Source organism: Scyliorhinus torazame, chromosome 15 (genome assembly GCF_047496885.1).
Source record: "Scyliorhinus torazame isolate Kashiwa2021f chromosome 15, sScyTor2.1, whole genome shotgun sequence".
In the NCBI taxonomy this organism is placed as follows: domain Eukaryota; kingdom Metazoa; phylum Chordata; class Chondrichthyes; order Carcharhiniformes; family Scyliorhinidae; genus Scyliorhinus; species Scyliorhinus torazame.
In genome coordinates this window covers 54,001,317-54,021,127 of record NC_092721.1, presented here as the reverse complement: position 1 = coordinate 54,021,127, position 19,811 = coordinate 54,001,317, and the positions used below count along the sequence as shown (strand labels likewise).

The following is a 19,811-nucleotide window of genomic DNA, read 5'->3' as shown; positions in this document are numbered from 1 at the left end:
CATGAGTATATTTGACTGTGTAAATAAATGAGCATAGAGTTGAACTTTCTAACTGGTATATCGAGTCTTTGATCAGTATTCGGTTTTGAACCTTGTGGCGGTATCGAGAGATACCTGGCAATTCTAGAGCAAACGTAATTAGAATTAAGGAAGGCAACCATATCGGCCGCAATCTTCAGAGCCAAATTAAGAGAAACACAATTAGCAACACCTCCATACCAGGCAACATCCTGGTAAATCTCTTCTGCACCCTCTCTAAAGCCTCCACAACCTTCTGGTAATGTGGCGACCAGAATTGAACACTATACTCCAAGTGTGGCCTAACTAAGGTTCTATACAGCTGCAACATGACTTGCCAATTCTTATACTCAATGCCCCGGCCAATGAAGGCAAGCATGCCGTATGCCTTCTTGACTACCTTCTCCACCTGTGGTGCCCCTTTCAGTGACCTGTACTCCTAGATCTCGGACTTTCAAGACTCTTGAGGGTTCTACCATTCACTGTATATTCCCTACCTGCATTAGACCTTCCAAAATGCATTACCTCACATTTGTCCGGATTAAACTCCATCTGCCATATCTCCGCCCAAGTCTCCAAACAATCTAAATCCTGTTGTATCCTCTGACAGTCCTCATCGCTATCCGCAATTCCACCAACCTGTGTCGTCTGCAAACTTACTAATCAGACCAGTTACATTTGCCTCCAAATCATTTATATATACTACGAACAGCAAAGGTCCCAGCACTGATCCCTGCGGAACACTACTCGTCACAGCCCTCCAATTAGGAAAGCACCCTTCCATTGCTACTCTCTGCCTTCTATGACCAGCCAGTTCTGTATCCACCTTGCCAGCTCACCCCTGATCCTGTGTGACTTCACCTTTTGTACCAGTCTACCCATGAGGGACCTTGTCAAGGCATATATCTATTTGCTTCATACATTGTGTGTTTTTATAAAGACCGCCCCTCATTCTTCTAAATTCCATGCATATAGTCCCAGTCTACTCAGTCTCTCCTCAATTCTCTCCTCATAAGCTAATCCTCAGTTCCACAATCAACCTAGTGAATCTCCTCTGAACTCCCTCCAGTGGTAGTACACCCTTTCTCAAGTCAGGAGACCAAAACTGTACACAGTAGTCCAGGTGTGGCCTCACCAGCACGTTATACAGCTGCAACCTAGAACATAGTGCAGGAGGCCATTCAGCCCATCGAGTCTGCACCAACCCACTTCTACCCTATCTCCATAACCCAATAACCCCTCCTAGCCTTTTTGGACACCAAGGGCAATTTAGCATGGCCAGTCCACCTAACCTGCACATCTTTGGACTGTGGGAGGAAACCAGAGCACCCAGAAGAAACCCACGCAGACACGGGGAGAACGTGCAGACTCCACACAGTGACCCAGTGGAGAATCAAACCTGGGACCCTGGAGCTTTGAAGCCACAGTGCTAGCCACGTGTGCTACCATGCTGCCAATTAACATAACCTCCGTTAATCTCCATCCCTTTAGTAATTAAGGACAAAATGCCATTTGCCTTCTTAATTACCTGCTGCACCAGCAAACCAACGTTTTGCTATGCAGGCACAAGGGGACCAGCGGCATGCTGCATTTTTACCATTTATAGTCCATTTTGCTGTTGTTCCTGTCAAAATGGATGAACTCACATTTAGCAACATTGTATTCCCATCTGCCAGACCCTTGCCCACTCACTTAAAACTTTCTATTTCTCTCTGCAGACATTCAGTGCCCTCTGCACACTTCATCACACTCGGTTCCCAACTCAATCATCTGTGGCAGACAAGTGGCTTCTCCATTCACTGCCAGATCAAGTTTTAGAGTACAAAGCACCAACGGGTCCTGCTGTTGCCAAAAGTGTTCCTATTTCCCTTGAATGCAAAGATTGTTAGCAGTAGGAAAACTATCTTAAATGCTGTCTGATCTTCACTTCAACAAACATGAGGAGCTCAGATTATCATAGAATTTACAGTGCAGAAGGAGGCCATTCGGCCCATCAAGTCTGCACCAGCTCTTGGAAAGTGCACCCCACTTAGGCCCACACCTCCACCCTATCCCCGTAAACCAGTAACCCCACCTAACCTAAAGGCAATTTAGCATGGCCAATCCACCTAACCTGCACAACTTTGGACTGTGGGAGGAAACCGAAGCACCCAGAGGAAACCCACGCAGACACGGGACGAATGTACAGATTCCGCAGTGACCCAAGCCGGGAATCGAACCTGGCGCTGTGAAGCAACAGTGATAACCACTGTACTACCATGCCGCCCACATTACTTCATAATCATCCTGCTGGATGGTATATCCCTCTTATAGCCTCATCTATCCAATCATAACCATAGAATCAATGTGCTTTTCATACCACATCTCTGGGCCCCTAATCCTTCATCAACAGGCTGCCACTGGATAACACAAAGGGAAAAATATCAGTTACCACATGTGCAGTGATGAGACCCTGCTCTATTCATAGAATACCTATAGTGCAGGAGGTGGCCATTCAGTCCAATGAATCTGCACAAACTCTCTGAAAGAGCACTCTACCTAGGCACACTCCCCACCCTATCCATTGATCATGGCCAAGCTGCACATCTTTGGACTGTGGGAGGAAACCGGAGCACCCAAAGGAAATCCACGCAGACACGGAGAACGAGCAAACACCAAACCAAGACCAAAATTGAACCCAACCAACTCCCTGGCGCTGTGAGGTAGCTAATCGCTATGCCCCCCCAGCTCACCTCAATCACCACTTCTCAATTGCTCCACCAAATTTAAATTATCCTACGACTTGTCCAACATCCAGTACCGATGGGCAAAAATTTCTCCAAGCAAACATTAAAGGCAACTAAACCAATTATCTAGTCTTCCCCACACTCAGCTCCCTAGCCAATGATTCCACCCTCTCCCTAGCAACTGTCCAGAGTCTGAACCAACCCCCTGTAATCATGGTATTGTTTGACCCAAGGATGAGCTTCCAACCACACATCACTTCATAACATCATCCAAATCCATCCGTCTCAGCTCATCTGCTGAAACCCATCACTAGTGCTTATGCCTTCATCAAGGCCCAAGCACTGGAATTTCCACCTTAAACTCCTCTTTGCTCCTCCAGCAATAGTCAATAAGACTGACCTCTTTGATCAATGTCTTTATATCTAATCTGGAGAATCCCTCCAGTGTAAGAGGCCATTCAGCCCATCATAGAACATAGAACAATACAGCGCAGTACAGGCCCTTCGGCCCACGATGTTGCACCGAAACAAAAGCCATCTAACCTACACTATACCTTTATCATCCATATGTTTATCCAATAAACTTTTAAATGCCCTCAATGTTGGCGAGTTCACTACTGTAGCAGGTAGGGCATTCCACGGCCTCACTACTCTTGGCGTAAAGAACCTACCTCTGACCTCTGTCCTATATCTATTACCCCTCAGTTTAAAGTTATGTCCCCTCGTGCCAGCCATATCCATCCGCGGGAGAAGGCTCTCACTGTCCACCCTATCCAACCCCTGATCATTTTGTATGCCTCTATTAAGTCTCCTCTTAACCTTCTTCTCTCCAACGAAAACAACCTCAAGTCCATCAGCCTTTCCTCATAAGATTTTCCCTCCATACCAGGCAACATCCTGGTAAATCTCCTCTGCACCCGCTCCAAAGCCTCCACGTCCTTCCTATAATGCGGTGACCAGAACTGTAGCAATACTCCAAATGCAGCCGTACCAGAGTTCTGTACAGCTGCAACATGACCTCCCGACTCCGGAACTCAATCCCTCTACCAATAAAGGCCAACACTCCATAGGCCTTTCTTCACAACCCTATCAACCTGGGTGGCAACTTTCAGAGATCTATGTACATGGACACCTAGATCCCTCTGCTCATCCACACTTGCAAGAACTTTACATTAGCCAAATATTCCGCATTCCGGTTATTCCTTCCAAAGTGAATCACCTCACACTTCTCTACATTAAACTCCATTTGCCACCTCTCAGCACAGCTCTGCAGCTTAGTCTATATCCCTCTGTAACCTGCTACATCCTTCCACACTATCGACAACACCACCGACTTTAGTATCGTCTGCAAATTTACTCACCCACCCTTCTGCGCCTTCCTCTAGGTCATTGATAAAAATGAGAAACAGCAACGGCCCCAGAACAGATCCTTGTGGTACTCCACTTGTGACTGTACTCCATTCTGAACATTTCCCATCAACCACCACCCTCTGTCTTCTTTCAGCTAGCCAATTTCTGATCCACATCTCTAAATCACCCTCAATCCCCAGCCTCCGTATTTTTTGCAATAGCCTACCGTGGGGAACCTTATCAAACGCATTGCTGAAATCCATATACACCACATCAACTGCTCTACCCTCGTCTACCTGTTCAGTCACCTTCTCAAAGAACTCAATAAGGTTTGTGAGGCATGGTCTACCCTTCACAAAGCCATGCTGACTATCCCTGATCATATTATTCCTATCTAGATGATTATAAATCTTGTCTCTTATAATCCCCTCCAAGACTTTACCCACTACAGACGTGAGGCTCACCGGTCTATAGTTGCCGGGGTTGTCTCTGCTCCCTTTTTGAACAAAGGGACCACATTTGCTATCCTCCAGTCCTCTGGCACTATTCCTGTAGCCAATGATGACATAAAAATCAAAGCCAAAGGTCCAGCAATCTCTTCCCTGGCCTCCCAGAGAATCCTAGGATAAATCCCATCAGGTCCCGGGGACTTATCTATTTTCAGCCTGTCCAGAATTGCAAACACCTCTTCCCTACGTACCTCAATGCCATCTATTCTATTTGCCTGGGGCTCAGCATTCTCCTCCACAACATTAAGGTCTGCACAAATCTGCCAAAAGAGCACTCTACCTAGTCCATCTATGCCCTCACCACCACCCTAGAGCCGTAACCTCACCCAATTGTTAGACACGGAGGCAATTTAGCAAGACCAATCCACCTAACCTGCACACGTTTGGACCATGGGAGGAAACCAGAGCACCTGGAGGATACTCAGTCACCCAAGGCCAGAATTCAACCCAGGTCCCTGTCACTTGTGGGGCAGCAGTGCTAACCATGCTGCCCCTCTTAGTATTCTTACAGTACCCCACATAGGGAGATAACTATTTTGTTAACAGGAGTCATTCACTGAGTGCAACACACAATAAGTCATAGAATACCAGCATTTTACCTCGTGTCCTATTTCAGCTCCACCCACAACTAATTAACCTTAGTTACACAGATGACAAAACGTCAGATGTCAACAAACAAATACAACTAATTGTTGGATTGATCTAAAGTGTCCTTCATAGTTGGGGGGACGTCTCAGCACTTCACAACAGCACCACTGGTGGTGGTGGGGGGGGGGGGGGGGGGGGGGGGGGGGGGGGGGGGGCAGGGAGGACCCCACCTCCCCGCCCCCAATCAATCACAGTGCTACTCCACAGGAAGGGCCCCCCCCCAAAAAAAAAAAATCACAGTGCCACTGCCCAGGGAGGGCACCCCCCCAAATCACAGTGCCACTGCCACGAAGGCCCCCCCACCCCCCAATCACAGTGCCACTGCCCAGGGAGCCCCCCCCCACCCCCTAATCACAGTGCCACTGCCCCAGGAAGGCCCCCCCCACCCCCCATTCACAGTGCCACTGCCCAGGGAAGCCCCCCCGCCCCCCAATCACAGTGCCACTTGCCCAGGAGGGCCTCCCCCCCCCCCCAATCACAGTGCCACTGCCCAGAGAGGGCCCCACCCACTGCCCAGGGAGGGCCCCCCCCAATCACAGTGCCACTGCCCAGGGAGGAACCCCCCCAATCACAGTGCCACTGCCCAGGGAGGCCCCCCCCCCAATTCACAGTGCCACTGCCCCAGGGAGGGCCCCCCCCCCCTCAATCACAGTGCCACTGCCCAGGGAGGCCCCCCCCCAATCACAGTGCCACTGCTCAGGGAGGACCCCCCCAATCACAGTGCCACTGCCCAGGGAGGGGCCCCCCCCCAAATCACAGTGCTACTGCCCAGGGAGCGCCCCCCCCTCCCAATCACACAGTGCTACTGCCTAGGAGGGCCCCCCCTCAATCAGTGCCACAGCCACCAGGGAGGGTCACCCCCCCGCCCAATCACAGTGCCACTGGCCCAGGGAGGGCCCCCCCCCAATCACAGTGCCACTGCCCAGGGAGGCCCCCCCCCCCCAATCACAGTGCCACTGCCCAGGAGGGCCCCCCCCAATCACAGTGCCACTGCCCAGGGAGGCCCCCCCCCACAATCACAGTGCCACTGCTCAGGGAGGACCCCCCCAATCACAGTGCCACTGCCCAGGAAGGCCCCCCCACCCCCCCAATCACAGTGCCACTGCCCAGGGAGCCCCCCCCCCCGCCCCCTAATCACAGTGCCACTGCCCAGGAAGGGCCCCCCCACCCCCCAATCACAGTGCCACTGCCCAGGAGCCCCCCCGCCCCCTAATCACAGTGCCACTGCCCAGGAAGGCCCCCCCACCCCCCAATCACAGTGCCACTGCCCAGGGAGCCCCCCCACCCCCCAATCACAGTGCCACTGCCCAGGGAGGCCCCTCCACCCCCCAATCACAATGCCACTGCCCAGGAGGCCCCCCCCAGCCCCCCCAATCACAGTGCCACTGCCCAGGGAGGGCCCCCAACCCCCCAATCACAGTGCCACTGCCCACGGAGGCCCCCCCCCAAATCACAGTGCCACTGCCCAGGGTCACCCACTGCCCAGGGAGGCCCCACCCCCCCAATCACAATGCCACTGCCCAAAAAGGGCACCCCCCCCCAATCACAGTGCCACTGCCCAGGGAGGGCCCCCCCCATCAATCACAGTGCACTGCCCAGGGAGGACCCCCCCCCCAATCACAGTGCCACTGCCAGGGAGGGCCCCACCCCCCACCCACTGCCCAGGGGAGGCCCCCCCCCCAATCACAGTGCCACTGCCCAGGGAGGGCCCCCCCCCCCCCCAATCACAGCACCACTGCCCAGGGAGGGCCCCAGCCCCCACCCACTGCCCAGGGAGGGCCCCACCCCCCCAATCACAATGCCACTTGCCCAGGGAGCGCACCCCCCCCCAATCACAGTGCCACTGCCCAGAGAGGGCCCCACCCACTGCCCAGTGAGGGCCCCCCCAATCACAGTGCCACTGCCCAGGGAGGGCCCCAGCCCCCACCCACGGCCAAGGGGCGGGCCCCCCAATCACAGTGCCACTGCCCACGGAGGCCCCCCCCCAAATCACAGTGCCACTGCCCAGGGTCACCCACTGCCCAGGGAGGGCCCCCCCCCCTCAATCACAGTTCCCACTGCCCAGGGAGGGCCCCCCCCCTCAATCACAGTGCCACTGCCCAGGGAGGGCCCCCCCCCTCAATCACAGTGCCACAGCCCAGGAGGGTCACCCCCCCGCCCAATCACAGTGCCACTGCCCAGGGAGGGCCCCCCCAATCACAGTGCCACTGCCCAGGGAGGCCCCCCCCCCCCCCCAATCACAGTGCCACTGCCAGGGAGGGCCCCCCCCTCAATCACAGTGCCACTGCCCAGGGAGGCCCCCCCCCAATCACAGTGCCACTGCTCAGGGAGGACCCCCCCAATCACAGTGCCACTGCCCAGGGAGGGCCCCCCCCCCCCAATCACAGTGCCACTGCCCAGGGAGGGGCCCCCCCCCCCAAATCACAGTGCCACTGCCCAGGGAGGGCCCCCCCCCCGAATCACAGTGCCACTGCCCAGGGAGGGCCCCCCCCGAATCACAGTGCCACTTCCCAGGGAGCGCCCCCCCCTCCCCCCAATCACACAGTGCTACTGCCTAGGGAGGGCCCCCCCTCAATCAGTGCCACAGCCCAGGGAGGGTCACCCCCCCGCCCAATCACAGTGCCACTGCCCAGGGAGGGCACCCCCCCAAATCACAGTGCCACTGCCCACGAAGGCCCCCCCACCCCCCAATCACAGTGCCACTGCCCAGGGAGCCCCCCCCCACCCCCTAATCACAGTGCCACTGCCCAGGATGGCCCCCCCCACCCCCCATTCACAGTGCCACTGCCCAGGGAAGCCCCCCCCGCCCCCCAATCACAGTGCCACTGCCCAGGGAGGGCCTCCCCCCCCCCCCAATCACAGTGCCACTGCCCAGAGAGGGCCCCACCCACTGCCCAGGGAGGGCCCCCCCCAATCACAGTGCCACTGCCCAGGGAGGGCCCCCCCAATCACAGTGCCACTGCCCAGGGAGGCCCCCCCCCAATCACAGTGCCACTGCCCAGGGAGGGCCCCCCCCCCTCAATCACAGTGCCACTGCCCAGGGAGGCCCCCCCCAATCACAGTGCCACTGCTCAGGGAGGACCCCCCCAATCACAGTGCCACTGCCCAGGGAGGGCCCCCCCCCCCAAATCACAGTGCTACTGCCCAGGGAGCGCCCCCCCCCCAAACACAGTGCTACTGCCTAGGGAGGGCCCCCCCTCAATCAGTGCCACAGCCCAGGGAGGGTCACCCCCCCGCCCAATCACAGTGCCACTGCCCAGGGAGGGCCCCCCCCAATCACAGTGCCACTGCCCAGGGAGGCCCCCCCCCCCCCCAATCACAGTGCCACTGCCCAGGGAGGGCCCCCCCCAATCACAGTGCCACTGCCCAGGGAGGCCCCCCCCCCCAATCACAGTGCCACTGCTCAGGGAGGACCCCCCCAATCACAGTGCCACTGCCCAGGAAGGCCCCCCCACCCCCCAATCACAGTGCCACTGCCCAGGGAGCCCCCCCCCCCCCGCCCCTAATCACAGTGCCACTGCCCAGGAAGGCCCCCCCACCCCCCAATCACAGTGCCACTGCCCAGGGAGCCCCCCGCCCCCTAATCACAGTGCCACTGCCCAGGAAGGCCCCCCCACCCCCCAATCACAGTGCCACTGCCCAGGGAGCCCCCCCACCCCCCAATCACAGTGCCACTGCCCAGGGAGGCCCCTCCACCCCCCAATCACAGTGCCACTGCCCAGGGAGGCCCCCCCGCCCCCCAATCACAGTGCCACTGCCCAGGGAGGGCCCCCAACCCCCCAATCACAGTGCCACTGCCCACGGAGGCCCCCCCCCAAATCACAGTGCCACTGCCCAGGGTCACCCACTGCCCAGGGAGGGCCCCACCCCCCCAATCACAATGCCACTGCCCAAAAAGGGCACCCCCCCCCAATCACAGTGCCACTGCCCAGGGAGGACCCCCCCCCAATCACAGTGCCACTGCCCAGGGAGGCCCCCCCCAATCACAGTGCCACTGCCCAGGGAGGGCCCCACCCCCCACCCACTGCCCAGGGAGGCCCCCCCCCAATCACAGTGCCACTGCCCAGGGAGGGCCCCCCCCCCCCCAATCACAGCACCACTGCCCAGGGAGGGCCCCAGCCCCCACCCACTGCCCAGGGAGGGCCCCACCCCCCCAATCACAATGCCACTGCCCAGGGAGCGCACCCCCCCCCCAATCACAGTGCCACTGCCCAGAGAGGGCCCCACCCACTGCCCAGGGAGGGCCCCCCCAATCACAGTGCCACTGCCCAGGGAGGGCCCCAGCCCCCACCCACGGCCCAGGGAGGGCCCCCCCAATCACAGTGCCACTGCCCAGGGAGGCCCCCCCCCCCAATCACAGTGCCACTGCCCAGGGAGGGCCCCCCCCTCAATCACAGTGCCACTGCCCAGGGAGGCCCCCCCCCAATCACAGTGCCACTGCTCAGGGAGGACCCCCCCAATCACAGTGCCACTGCCCAGGGAGGGCCCCCCCCCCCCAATCACAGTGCCACTGCCCAGGGAGGGCCCCCCCCCCCAAATCACAGTGCCACTGCCCAGGGAGGGCCCCCCCCCCCAAATCACAGTGCCACTGCCCAGGGAGGGCCCCCCCCCCGAATCACAGTCCCACTGCCCAGGGAGGGCCCCCCCCCGAATCACAGTGCCACTGCCCAGGGAGCGCCCCCCCCCCCCCAATCACACAGTGCTACTGCCTAGGGAGGGCCCCCCCTCAATCAGTGCCACAGCCCAGGGAGGGTCACCCCCCCGCCCAATCACAGTGCCACTGCCCAGGGAGGGCCCCCCCCCCAATCACAGTGCCACTGCCCAGGGAGGCCCCCCCCCCCAATCACAGTGCCACTGCCCAGGGAGGGCCCCCCCCCCCCGAATCACAGTGCCACTGCCCAGGGAGGGCCCCCCCCCCGAATCACAGTGCCACTGCCCAGGGAGGGCCCCCCCCCGAATCACAGTGCCACTGCCCAGGGAGGGCCCCCCCCCCCAATCACAGTGCCACTGCCCAGGGAGGGCCCCCCCCCCCAATCACAGTGCCACTGCCCAGGGAGGGCCCCCCCCAATCACAGTGCCACTGCCCAGGGAAGGCCCCCCCCCAATCACAGTGCCACTGCCCAGGGAAGGCCCCCCCCAATCACAGTGCCACTGCCCAGGGAGGGCCCCCCCCCCGCCCAATCACAGTGCCACTGCCCAGGGAGCCCCCCCCCCCCCAATCACAGTGCCACTGCCCAGGGAGGCCCCCCCCCAATCACAGTGCCACTGCCCAGGGAGGGCCCCCCCCCCCCCAATCACAGTGCCACTGCCCAGGGAGGGCCCCCCCCCCCCCAATCACAGTGCCACTGCCCAGGGAGGGCCCCCCCTCAATCACAGTGCCACTGCCCAGGGAGCCCCCCCCCCTCAATCACAGTGCCACTGCCCAGGGAGGGCCCCAACCCCCACCCAGGGAGGCCCACCGCCAATCACAGTGCCACTGCCCAGGGAGGGCCCCCCCCCAATCACAGTGCCACTGCCCAGGGAGGGCCCCCCCCAATCACAGTGCCACTGCCCAGGGAGGGCCCCCCCCAATCACAGTGCCACTGCCCAGGGAGGGCCCCCCCCCAATCACAGTGCCACTGCCCAGGGAGGGCCCCCCCCCCGCCCAATCACAGTGCCACTGCCCAGGGAGGGCCCCCCCCCAATCACAGTGCCACTGCCCAGGGAAGGCCCCCCCAATCACAGTGCCACTGCCCAGGGAGGGCCCCCCCCCGCCCAATCACAGTGCCACTGCCCAGGGAGCCCCCCCCCCAATCACAGTGCCACTGCCCAGGGAGGCCCCCACCCCAATCACAGTGCCACTGCCCAGGGAGGGCCCCGCCCCAATCACAGTGCCACTGCCCAGGGAGGCCCCCCCCCCAATCACAGTGCCACTGCCCAGGGAGGCCCCCCCCCTCAATCACAGTGCCACTGCCCAGGGAGGCCCCCCCCCAATCACAGTGCCACTGCCCAGGGAGGGCCCCCCCCCAATCACAGTGCCACTGCCCAGGGAGGCCCCCCCACCTCAATCACAGTGCCACTGCCCAGGGAGGCCCCCCCCCCCAATCACAGTGCCACTGCCTAGGGAGGGCCCCCCCCCCAATCAGTGCCACTGCCCAGGGAGGGCCCCACCCCCCCCCACCCACTGCCCAGGGAGGGCCCCCCCAATCATAGTGCCACTGCCCAGGGAGGCCCCCCCCAATCACAGTGCCACTGCCCAGGGAGGCCCCCCCAATCACAGTGCCACTGCCCAGGGAGGGCCCCCCCCAATCACAGTGCCACTGCCCAGGGAGGGCCCCCCCCAATCACAGTGCCACTGCCCAGGGAGGGCCCCCCCCCGCCCAATCACAGTGCCACTGCCCAGGGAAGGCCCCCCCCCCCAATCACAGTGCCACTGCCCAGGGAGGGCCCCCCCCCAATCACAGTGCCACTGCCCAGGGAGGCCCCCCCAATCATAGTGCCACTGCCCAGGGAGGGCCCCCCCCCAATCACAGTGCCACTGCCCAGGGAGGGCCCCCCCCCGCCCAATCACAGTGCCACTGCCCAGGGAGGGCCCCCCCCCAATCACAGTGCCACTGCCCAGGGAAGGCCCCCCCCCAAATCACAGTGCCACTGCCCAGGGAGGGCCCCCCCCCCAATCACAGTGCCACTGCCCAGGGAGGGCCCCCCCCCAATCACAGTGCCACTGCCCAGGGAGGGCCCCCCCTCAATCACAGTGCCACTGCCCAGGGAGCCCCCCCCCCTCAATCACAGTGCCACTGCCCAGGGAGGGCCCCAACCCCCACCCAGGGAGGCCCACCGCCAATCACAGTGCCACTGCCCAGGGAGGGCCCCCCCCCAATCACAGTGCCACTGCCCAGGGAGGGCCCCCCCCCCCAATCACAGTGCCACTGCCCAGGGAGGGCCCCCCCCCCGCCCAATCAGTGCCACTGCCCAGGGAGGGCCCCCCCCAATCACAGTGCCACTGCCCAGGGAAGGCCCCCCCCAATCACAGTGCCACTGCCCAGGGAGGGCCCCACCCCCCCACCCACTGCCCAGGGAGGGCCCCCCCAATCATAGTGCCACTGCCCAGGGAGGCCCCCCCCAATCACAGTGCCACTGCCCAGGGAGGGCCCCCCCCCAATCACAGTGCCACTGCCCAGGGAGGGCCCCCCCCCAATCACAGTGCCACTGCCCAGGGAGGGCCCCCCCCCCGCCCAATCACTGTGCCACTGCCCAGGGAGGGCCCCCCCCCAATCACAGTGCCACTGCCCAGGGAAGGCCCCCCCCCCCCAATCACAGTGCCACTGCCCAGGGAGGCCCCCCCCCCAATCACAGTGCCACTGCCTAGGGAGGGCCCCCCCCCCAATCAGTGCCACTGCCCAGGGAGGGCCCCACCCCCCCACCCACTGCCCAGGGAGGGCCCCCCCAATCATAGTGCCACTGCCCAGGGAGGCCCCCCCCCAATCACAGTGCCACTGCCCAGGGAGCCCCCCCCCCTCAATCAGTGCCACTGCCCAGGGAGGCCCCCCCAATCACAGTGCCACTGCCCAGGGAGGGCCCCCCCCAATCACAGTGCCACTGCCCAGGGAGGGCCCCCCCCCCAATCACAGTGCCACTGCCCAGGGAGGCCCCCCCCCAATCACAGTGCCACTGCCCAGGGAAGGCCCCCCCAATCACAGTGCCACTGCCCAGGGAGGGCCCCCCCCCCGCCCAATCACAGTGCCACTGCCCAGGGAGCCCCCCCCCCCCCAATCACAGTGCCACTGCCCAGGGAGGCCCCCCCCCAATCACAGTGCCACTGCCCAGGGAGGGCCCCCCCCCCCCAATCACAGTGCCACTGCCCAGGGAGGGCCCCCCCCCCCCAATCACAGTGCCACTGCCCAGGGAGGGCCCCCCCTCAATCACAGTGCCACTGCCCAGGGAGCCCCCCCCCCCTCAATCACAGTGCCACTGCCCAGGGAGGGCCCCAACCCCCACCCAGGGAGGCCCACCGCCAATCACAGTGCCACTGCCCAGGGAGGGCCCCCCCCCAATCACAGTGCCACTGCCCAGGGAGGGCCCCCCCCAATCACAGTGCCACTGCCCAGGGAGGGCCCCCCCCAATCACAGTGCCACTGCCCAGGGAGGGCCCCCCCCCCCAATCACAGTGCCACTGCCCAGGGAGGGCCCCCCCCCCCGCCCAATCACAGTGCCACTGCCCAGGGAGGGCCCCCCCCCAATCACAGTGCCACTGCCCAGGGAAGGCCCCCCCAATCACAGTGCCACTGCCCAGGGAGGGCCCCCCCCCCGCCCAATCACAGTGCCACTGCCCAGGGAGCCCCCCCCCAATCACAGTGCCACTGCCCAGGGAGGCCCCCACCCCAATCACAGTGCCACTGCCCAGGGAGGGCCCCGCCCCAATCACAGTGCCACTGCCCAGGGAGGCCCCCCCCCCAATCACAGTGCCACTGCCCAGGGAGGCCTCCCCCCTCAATCACAGTGCCACTGCCCAGGGAGGCCCCCCCCCAATCACAGTGCCACTGCCCAGGGAGGGCCCCCCAATCACAGTGCCACTGCCCAGGGAGGCCCCCCCACCTCAATCACAGTGCCACTGCCCAGGGAGGCCCCCCCCCCCAATCACAGTGCCACTGCCTAGGGAGGGCCCCCCCCCCAATCAGTGCCACTGCCCAGGGAGGGCCCCACCCCCCCCCCACCCACTGCCCAGGGAGGGCCCCCCCAATCATAGTGCCACTGCCCAGGGAGGCCCCCCCCAATCACAGTGCCACTGCCCAGGGAGGCCCCCCCAATCACAGTGCCACTGCCCAGGGAGGGCCCCCCCCAATCACAGTGCCACTGCCCAGGGAGGGCCCCCCCCCGCCCAATCACAGTGCCACTGCCCAGGGAAGGCCCCCCCCCCCAATCACAGTGCCACTGCCCAGGGAGGGCCCCCCCCCAATCACAGTGCCACTGCCCAGGGAGGCCCCCCCAATCATAGTGCCACTGCCCAGGGAGGGCCCCCCCCCAATCACAGTGCCACTGCCCAGGGAGGGCCCCCCCCCCGCCCAATCACAGTGCCACTGCCCAGGGAGGGCCCCCCCCCAATCACAGTGCCACTGCCCAGGGAAGGCCCCCCCCCAAATCACAGTGCCACTGCCCAGGGAGGGCCCACCCCCCAATCACAGTGCCACTGCCCAGGGAGGGCCCCCCCCCCAATCACAGTGCCACTGCCCAGGGAGGGCCCCCCCTCAATCACAGTGCCACTGCCCAGGGAGCCCCCCCCCCCTCAATCACAGTGCCACTGCCCAGGGAGGGCCCCAACCCCCACCCAGGGAGGCCCACCGCCAATCACAGTGCCACTGCCCAGGGAGGGCCCCCCCCCAATCACAGTGCCACTGCCCAGGGAGGGCCCCCCCCCAATCACAGTGCCACTGCCCAGGGAGGGCCCCCCCCCCCAATCACAGTGCCACTGCCCAGGGAGGGCCCCCCCCCGCCCAATCAGTGCCACTGCCCAGGGAGGGCCCCCCCCAATCACAGTGCCACTGCCCAGGGAAGGCCCCCCCCAATCACAGTGCCACTGCCCAGGGAGGGCCCCACCCCCCCACCCACTGCCCAGGGAGGGCCCCCCCAATCATAGTGCCACTGCCCAGGGAGGCCCCCCCCAATCACAGTGCCACTGCCCAGGGAGGGCCCCCCCCCAATCACAGTGCCACTGCCCAGGGAGGGCCCCCCCCCAATCACAGTGCCACTGCCCAGGGAGGGCCCCCCCCCCCGCCCAATCACAGTGCCACTGCCCAGGGAGGGCCCCCCCCCAATCACAGTGCCACTGCCCAGGGAAGGCCCCCCCCCCAATCACAGTGCCACTGCCCAGGGAGGCCCCCCCCCCAATCACAGTGCCACTGCCTAGGGAGGGCCCCCCCCCCAATCAGTGCCACTGCCCAGGGAGGGCCCCACCCCCCCACCCACTGCCCAGGGAGGGCCCCCCCAATCATAGTGCCACTGCCCAGGGAGGCCCCCCCCCAATCACAGTGCCACTGCCCAGGGAGCCCCCCCCCCTCAATCAGTGCCACTGCCCAGGGAGGCCCCCCCAATCACAGTGCCACTGCCCAGGGAGGGCCCCCCCCAATCACAGTGCCACTGCCCAGGGAGGGCCCCCCCCCCCAATCACAGTGCCACTGCCCAGGGAGGCCCCCCCCCCAATCACAGTGCCACTGCCCAGGGAGGCCCCCCCCAATCACAGTGCCACTGCCCAGGGAGGGGCCCCCCCCAATCACGGTGCCACTGCCCAGGGAGGGCCCCCCCCAATCATAGTGCCACTGCCCAGGGAGGCCCCCCCCAATCACAGTGCCACTGCCCAGGGAGGGCCCCCCCCAATCACAGTGCCACTGCCCAGGGAGGGCCCCCCCCAATCACAGTGCCACTGCCCAGGGAGGGCCCCCCCCCCAATCACAGTGCCACTGCCCAGGGAGGCCCCCCCCCCAATCACAGTGCCACTGCCCAGGGAGGCCCCCCCCCCCCCAATCACAGTGCCACTGCCCAGGGAGCCCCCCCCCCCAATCACAGTGCCACTGCCCAGGGAGGGCCCCCCCCCCCAATCACAGTGCCACTGCCCAGGGAGGCCCCCCCCCCCCTCAATCACAGTGCCACTGCCCAGGGAGGCCCCCCCCCCCAATCACAGTGCCACTGCCTAGGGAGGGCCCCCCCCAATCAGTGCCACTGCCCAGGGAGCCCCCCCCCCCTCAATCACAGTGCCAGTGCCCGTCACAATGCCACTGATGACATTCCCCCGGCCCATTACTGATGACATTCCCCCGGCTCGGGACCATTAATGATGAATACACACATGGCGGATTCACCGCCCGTATGGAGGGGGAAGCGGAAGTTGTGAATGGAATTAAAAGTTTGAGCAATTGAGACGAATTAACCCGATCATTAATAGGAGACCACCTTTCACCCGACGCTCCCTCCTACCTTCATACTGAAGATCAATGAGGACAAGCAGGAAGGGGAAATATGACAACACTTTAGTCAAACAGGCTCGTGGCGCCACCATCCCGGACACGGTAACGGACCGGAGCCCGTTCAAATTGCCGACGGTGGCGACAGAGCGCGAGACTCCCCCTGCCCCTGGGCCTCCTGAGGCTGTGCACGCGCGCCCAATGGCCGTGCTCCAAGCTGCCGGCTGTGAGAACGGGCTGCAGTTCACGCGCTCCCGCTGCTGCTCGCCCACAAACACACAGCGGCCGTTCCAGGCCGCACTTAACCAGCACGGATCAATCGTGGTCTGCTCTGATTGGGCAGCTAGAGACGAAGTCACACCCACCTACCACCGCTCTGATTGGGTGGCGGCCGTTCAGAGTCCCGCCCACAGTCTCCAGCCTCACTACGTGGAGCTGCGGCACAAGTTCACCCAAGCAGGCTGCTGGCGACTGCTCACTCTTAAAGGCACAGCTATATAGAAATGGAAATTAAGCTGCCTCACAACTCTCTTTGCAAATTATACAATCAACAGGAATGTATTTTCCTGAAGGACTCAAATATCTCTCAGGTTACATAATGAATCATTTTTTAAAAATATCACTTTAATACTTTAGGAAATATGGGTGTCACTGGCAAAGCCAACATTTGCTGCCCATCATTATTTTTGAACTGAGGGTTTGCTAGGCCATTTCAGAGGGCAGTGAACAGTCAACCCACATTGTTCTGGTCTGGAGTCTCATGCAGAGTCACGTTGGTGGCCTTCCTCCCCTAATGGAAATTACTGAATCAGATGGGTTGATACAAAAGAACAAAGAACAAAGAACAAAGAAATGTACAGCACAGGAACAGGCCCTTCGGCCCTCCAAGCCCGTGCCGACCATACTGCCCGACTAAACTACAATCTTCTACACTTCCTGGGTCCGTATCCTTCTATTCCCATCCTATTCATATATTTGTCAAGATGCCCCTTAAATGTCCCTATCGTCCCTGCCTCCACTACCTCCTCCGGTAGTGAGTTCCAGGCACCCACTACCCTCTGCGTAAAAAACTTGCCTCGTACATCTACTCTAAACTTTGCCCCTCTCACCTTAAACCTATGCCCCCTAGTAATTGACCCCTCTACCCTGGGGAAAAGCCTCTGACTATCCACTCTGTCTATGCCCCTCATAATTTTGTATACCTCTATCAGGTCGCCCCTCAACCTCCTTCGTTCCAGGATACAACAATCAAATCTACTGATACCAGATTTCAGTTCTAGATTTATTAATATGGTGCTGGGATTTGAACCCATACCCCCAGAGCTTTAGCTTGGGTTTCTTTTTAACTTGTCCAGTGATATTACCACAATGCCATCATCTCCCCAAGTGTTAGGAAAATGGATCTGGAATGATCAATCGTCCCACATGATCTAGCTTAGATTTGGCACAGTCTTTTTTACAATACAAATTAAATTATACACTGTCAAATGTAGTTATTCATAATTAGAAAGCTTGACATACAATATATGTCCAGAGAAGAGGCGGTGGCATAGTGGTTTTGTCACTGGACCAATCCAGAAACCCAGGATAATGATACGGCAGGTGGTGGAATTTAAACTCAATGAAATATCTGGAATTAGAAGTCTAATGATGACTTTGAAACCATTGTCGATTGTTGTAAAAATCCATCTGGTTCACTAATGTCTTTTAGGGAAGGAAATCGGCCTGGTTTGGCCTATATGTAACTCCAGACCCACAGCAATGTGGTTGACTCTTATATGCCCTCAGTTGTATTCAACCACTACAAAATCACAAAAAAGAAATGAAACCAGATGGACTACCCAGCATTGGACCAGGCACCGGAAAGGACAATGGCAAACCCAGCCCTGTCGACTCTGCAAAGTCCTCCTTACGAACATCTGGGGGCTTGTGCCAAAGTTGGGAAGAGCTGCCTCACAGACTAGTTAAGCAACAGCCTGACATAATCATACTCTCTGTCATGTGAGAGTACCTTTAAGAAATGGGTGTTTATAAATAGGTGTGTATATAAATATCTGTAGTGAGAGTACGTTTAAGAAATGGGTGGTTACTACTGCAGTGATGTCAGAGAGTGGGTGGAGCTGGGCTGTCTGACGGATTTTTACTTTCATTTTAGGCTGTTTGCTACAGGGTGTGTTTCAGTTTCGTTTTCAGAGCTGGAGAGCTGCAGTCACAGCCAGAAGGTGTATTAGAATCTGTCTCTGTAATCTAAAGACTGTAAATCGATCCTGGTGATTTAAAACTAATAACAGTGGTGACTTTAACCTGATGTGCTTCTGGTAAAAGGTGTTTTAAGTCCTATGGATGTTAAAAGGACAGGATAAGCATTACTTAGTGTTGTACTCTTTGTGGGTTGTATTTGAATTAATGGTTGCGAAGATGTTCACTGTTTGTTTTAAAAAGGTTAACTTGAGTTCATAGAATAAACATTGTTTTGTTTTAAAAAATACTTTTCCATTTATGCTGTACTACACCTGTAGAGTGGGCCGTGTGCTCCCCATACCACAATCTATTAAAAGTTGTCGGTCAGGTGAACTCCATAATACAATTTGGGGTTCTCTAAACCCTGGCCCATAACATCACAGAATGTTAAAGACAATATCCCAGTCAACACTATCACCATTCCTAGGTATGCCCTGTCTCACCGGCAGGAAAGACCAAGCAGATGTGGCGGCTGATGCGACCATCAATTCACGCGAGACAGAGAGTAGAAGTAAACTGTGGTTTTAATCAACTAGAACAGTGACTGCCTGCGACTGGTCTGCTAGTGAGAGCTGCCTACAGGGCAACTGCTCTTTAGACCTCCCCTCAAGGGGTGGAGCCAGGAGCGGAGCCCACAAGGCACCAACATGATACATTACAAGTAATACCTTACAATGGTCCATAGGTGGAGCCCACATGGGCAACAGCGTGATACAGTTATATACATGGTGAATGGTTACTGCATTACGTTCACCACAGTGGCACAGTGGTATACAGTCAGGAGGGAGTTGCCCTGGGAGTCCTCAACATTGACTCTGGATCCCATGAAATCTCATGGCTTCAGATTAAACATGGGCAAGGAACCCTCCTGCTGATTACAGTGTACCGGCCACCATCACCTGATGAATCAGTACAGTACTCCTCCGTGTTGAACATCGCTTGAAGGAAGCACTGAGCATGGCAAGGGCACAGAACATGCTCTGTGTGGGGGATTTCAATGTCCATCACCAAGAATGGCTTTGTAGTACCACCACAGACCGAGCTGGCCGGGTCCTAAAGGACACAGTTGCTAGACTGGGACTGCAGCAGGTGGTGAGGGACCCAACAAGAGGGGAAAACATACCTGACCTCATCCTCACCAATCTGCCTGCTGCAGATGCATCTGTCCACGACAGTATCGGTAGAAGAGACCACCGCACAGTCCTTGTGGAGACAAAGTCCCGTCTTCACATTGAGGATACCCTCCATCGTGTTGTGTGGCACTACCATCATGCAAAATGAGATAGACTTCAAACAGATCTAGCAACTCAAGACTGGGTACCCATGAGGCGCAGTGGGCCATCAGCAGCAGCAGAATTGTACTCAGCCACAATCTGCAAACTAAT

General features: G+C 60.0%; 1 protein-coding gene across 1 annotated transcript in view; it reads right to left on the bottom strand.

Annotated features, from left to right (window-relative positions):
* dnajc3a (DnaJ (Hsp40) homolog, subfamily C, member 3a) overlaps positions 1-16,502 on the bottom strand; it is a 214,367-nt gene extending 197,865 nt beyond the window's left edge. Inside the window, exon 1 of the mRNA XM_072476253.1 lies at positions 16,199-16,502. Coding sequence (XP_072332354.1) covers positions 16,199-16,280 — 82 coding nt within the window. The 5' untranslated portion in view covers positions 16,281-16,502. The remainder of the gene's footprint in view (positions 1-16,198) is intronic.
* Positions 16,503-19,811: the final 3,309 nt, after the last annotated feature.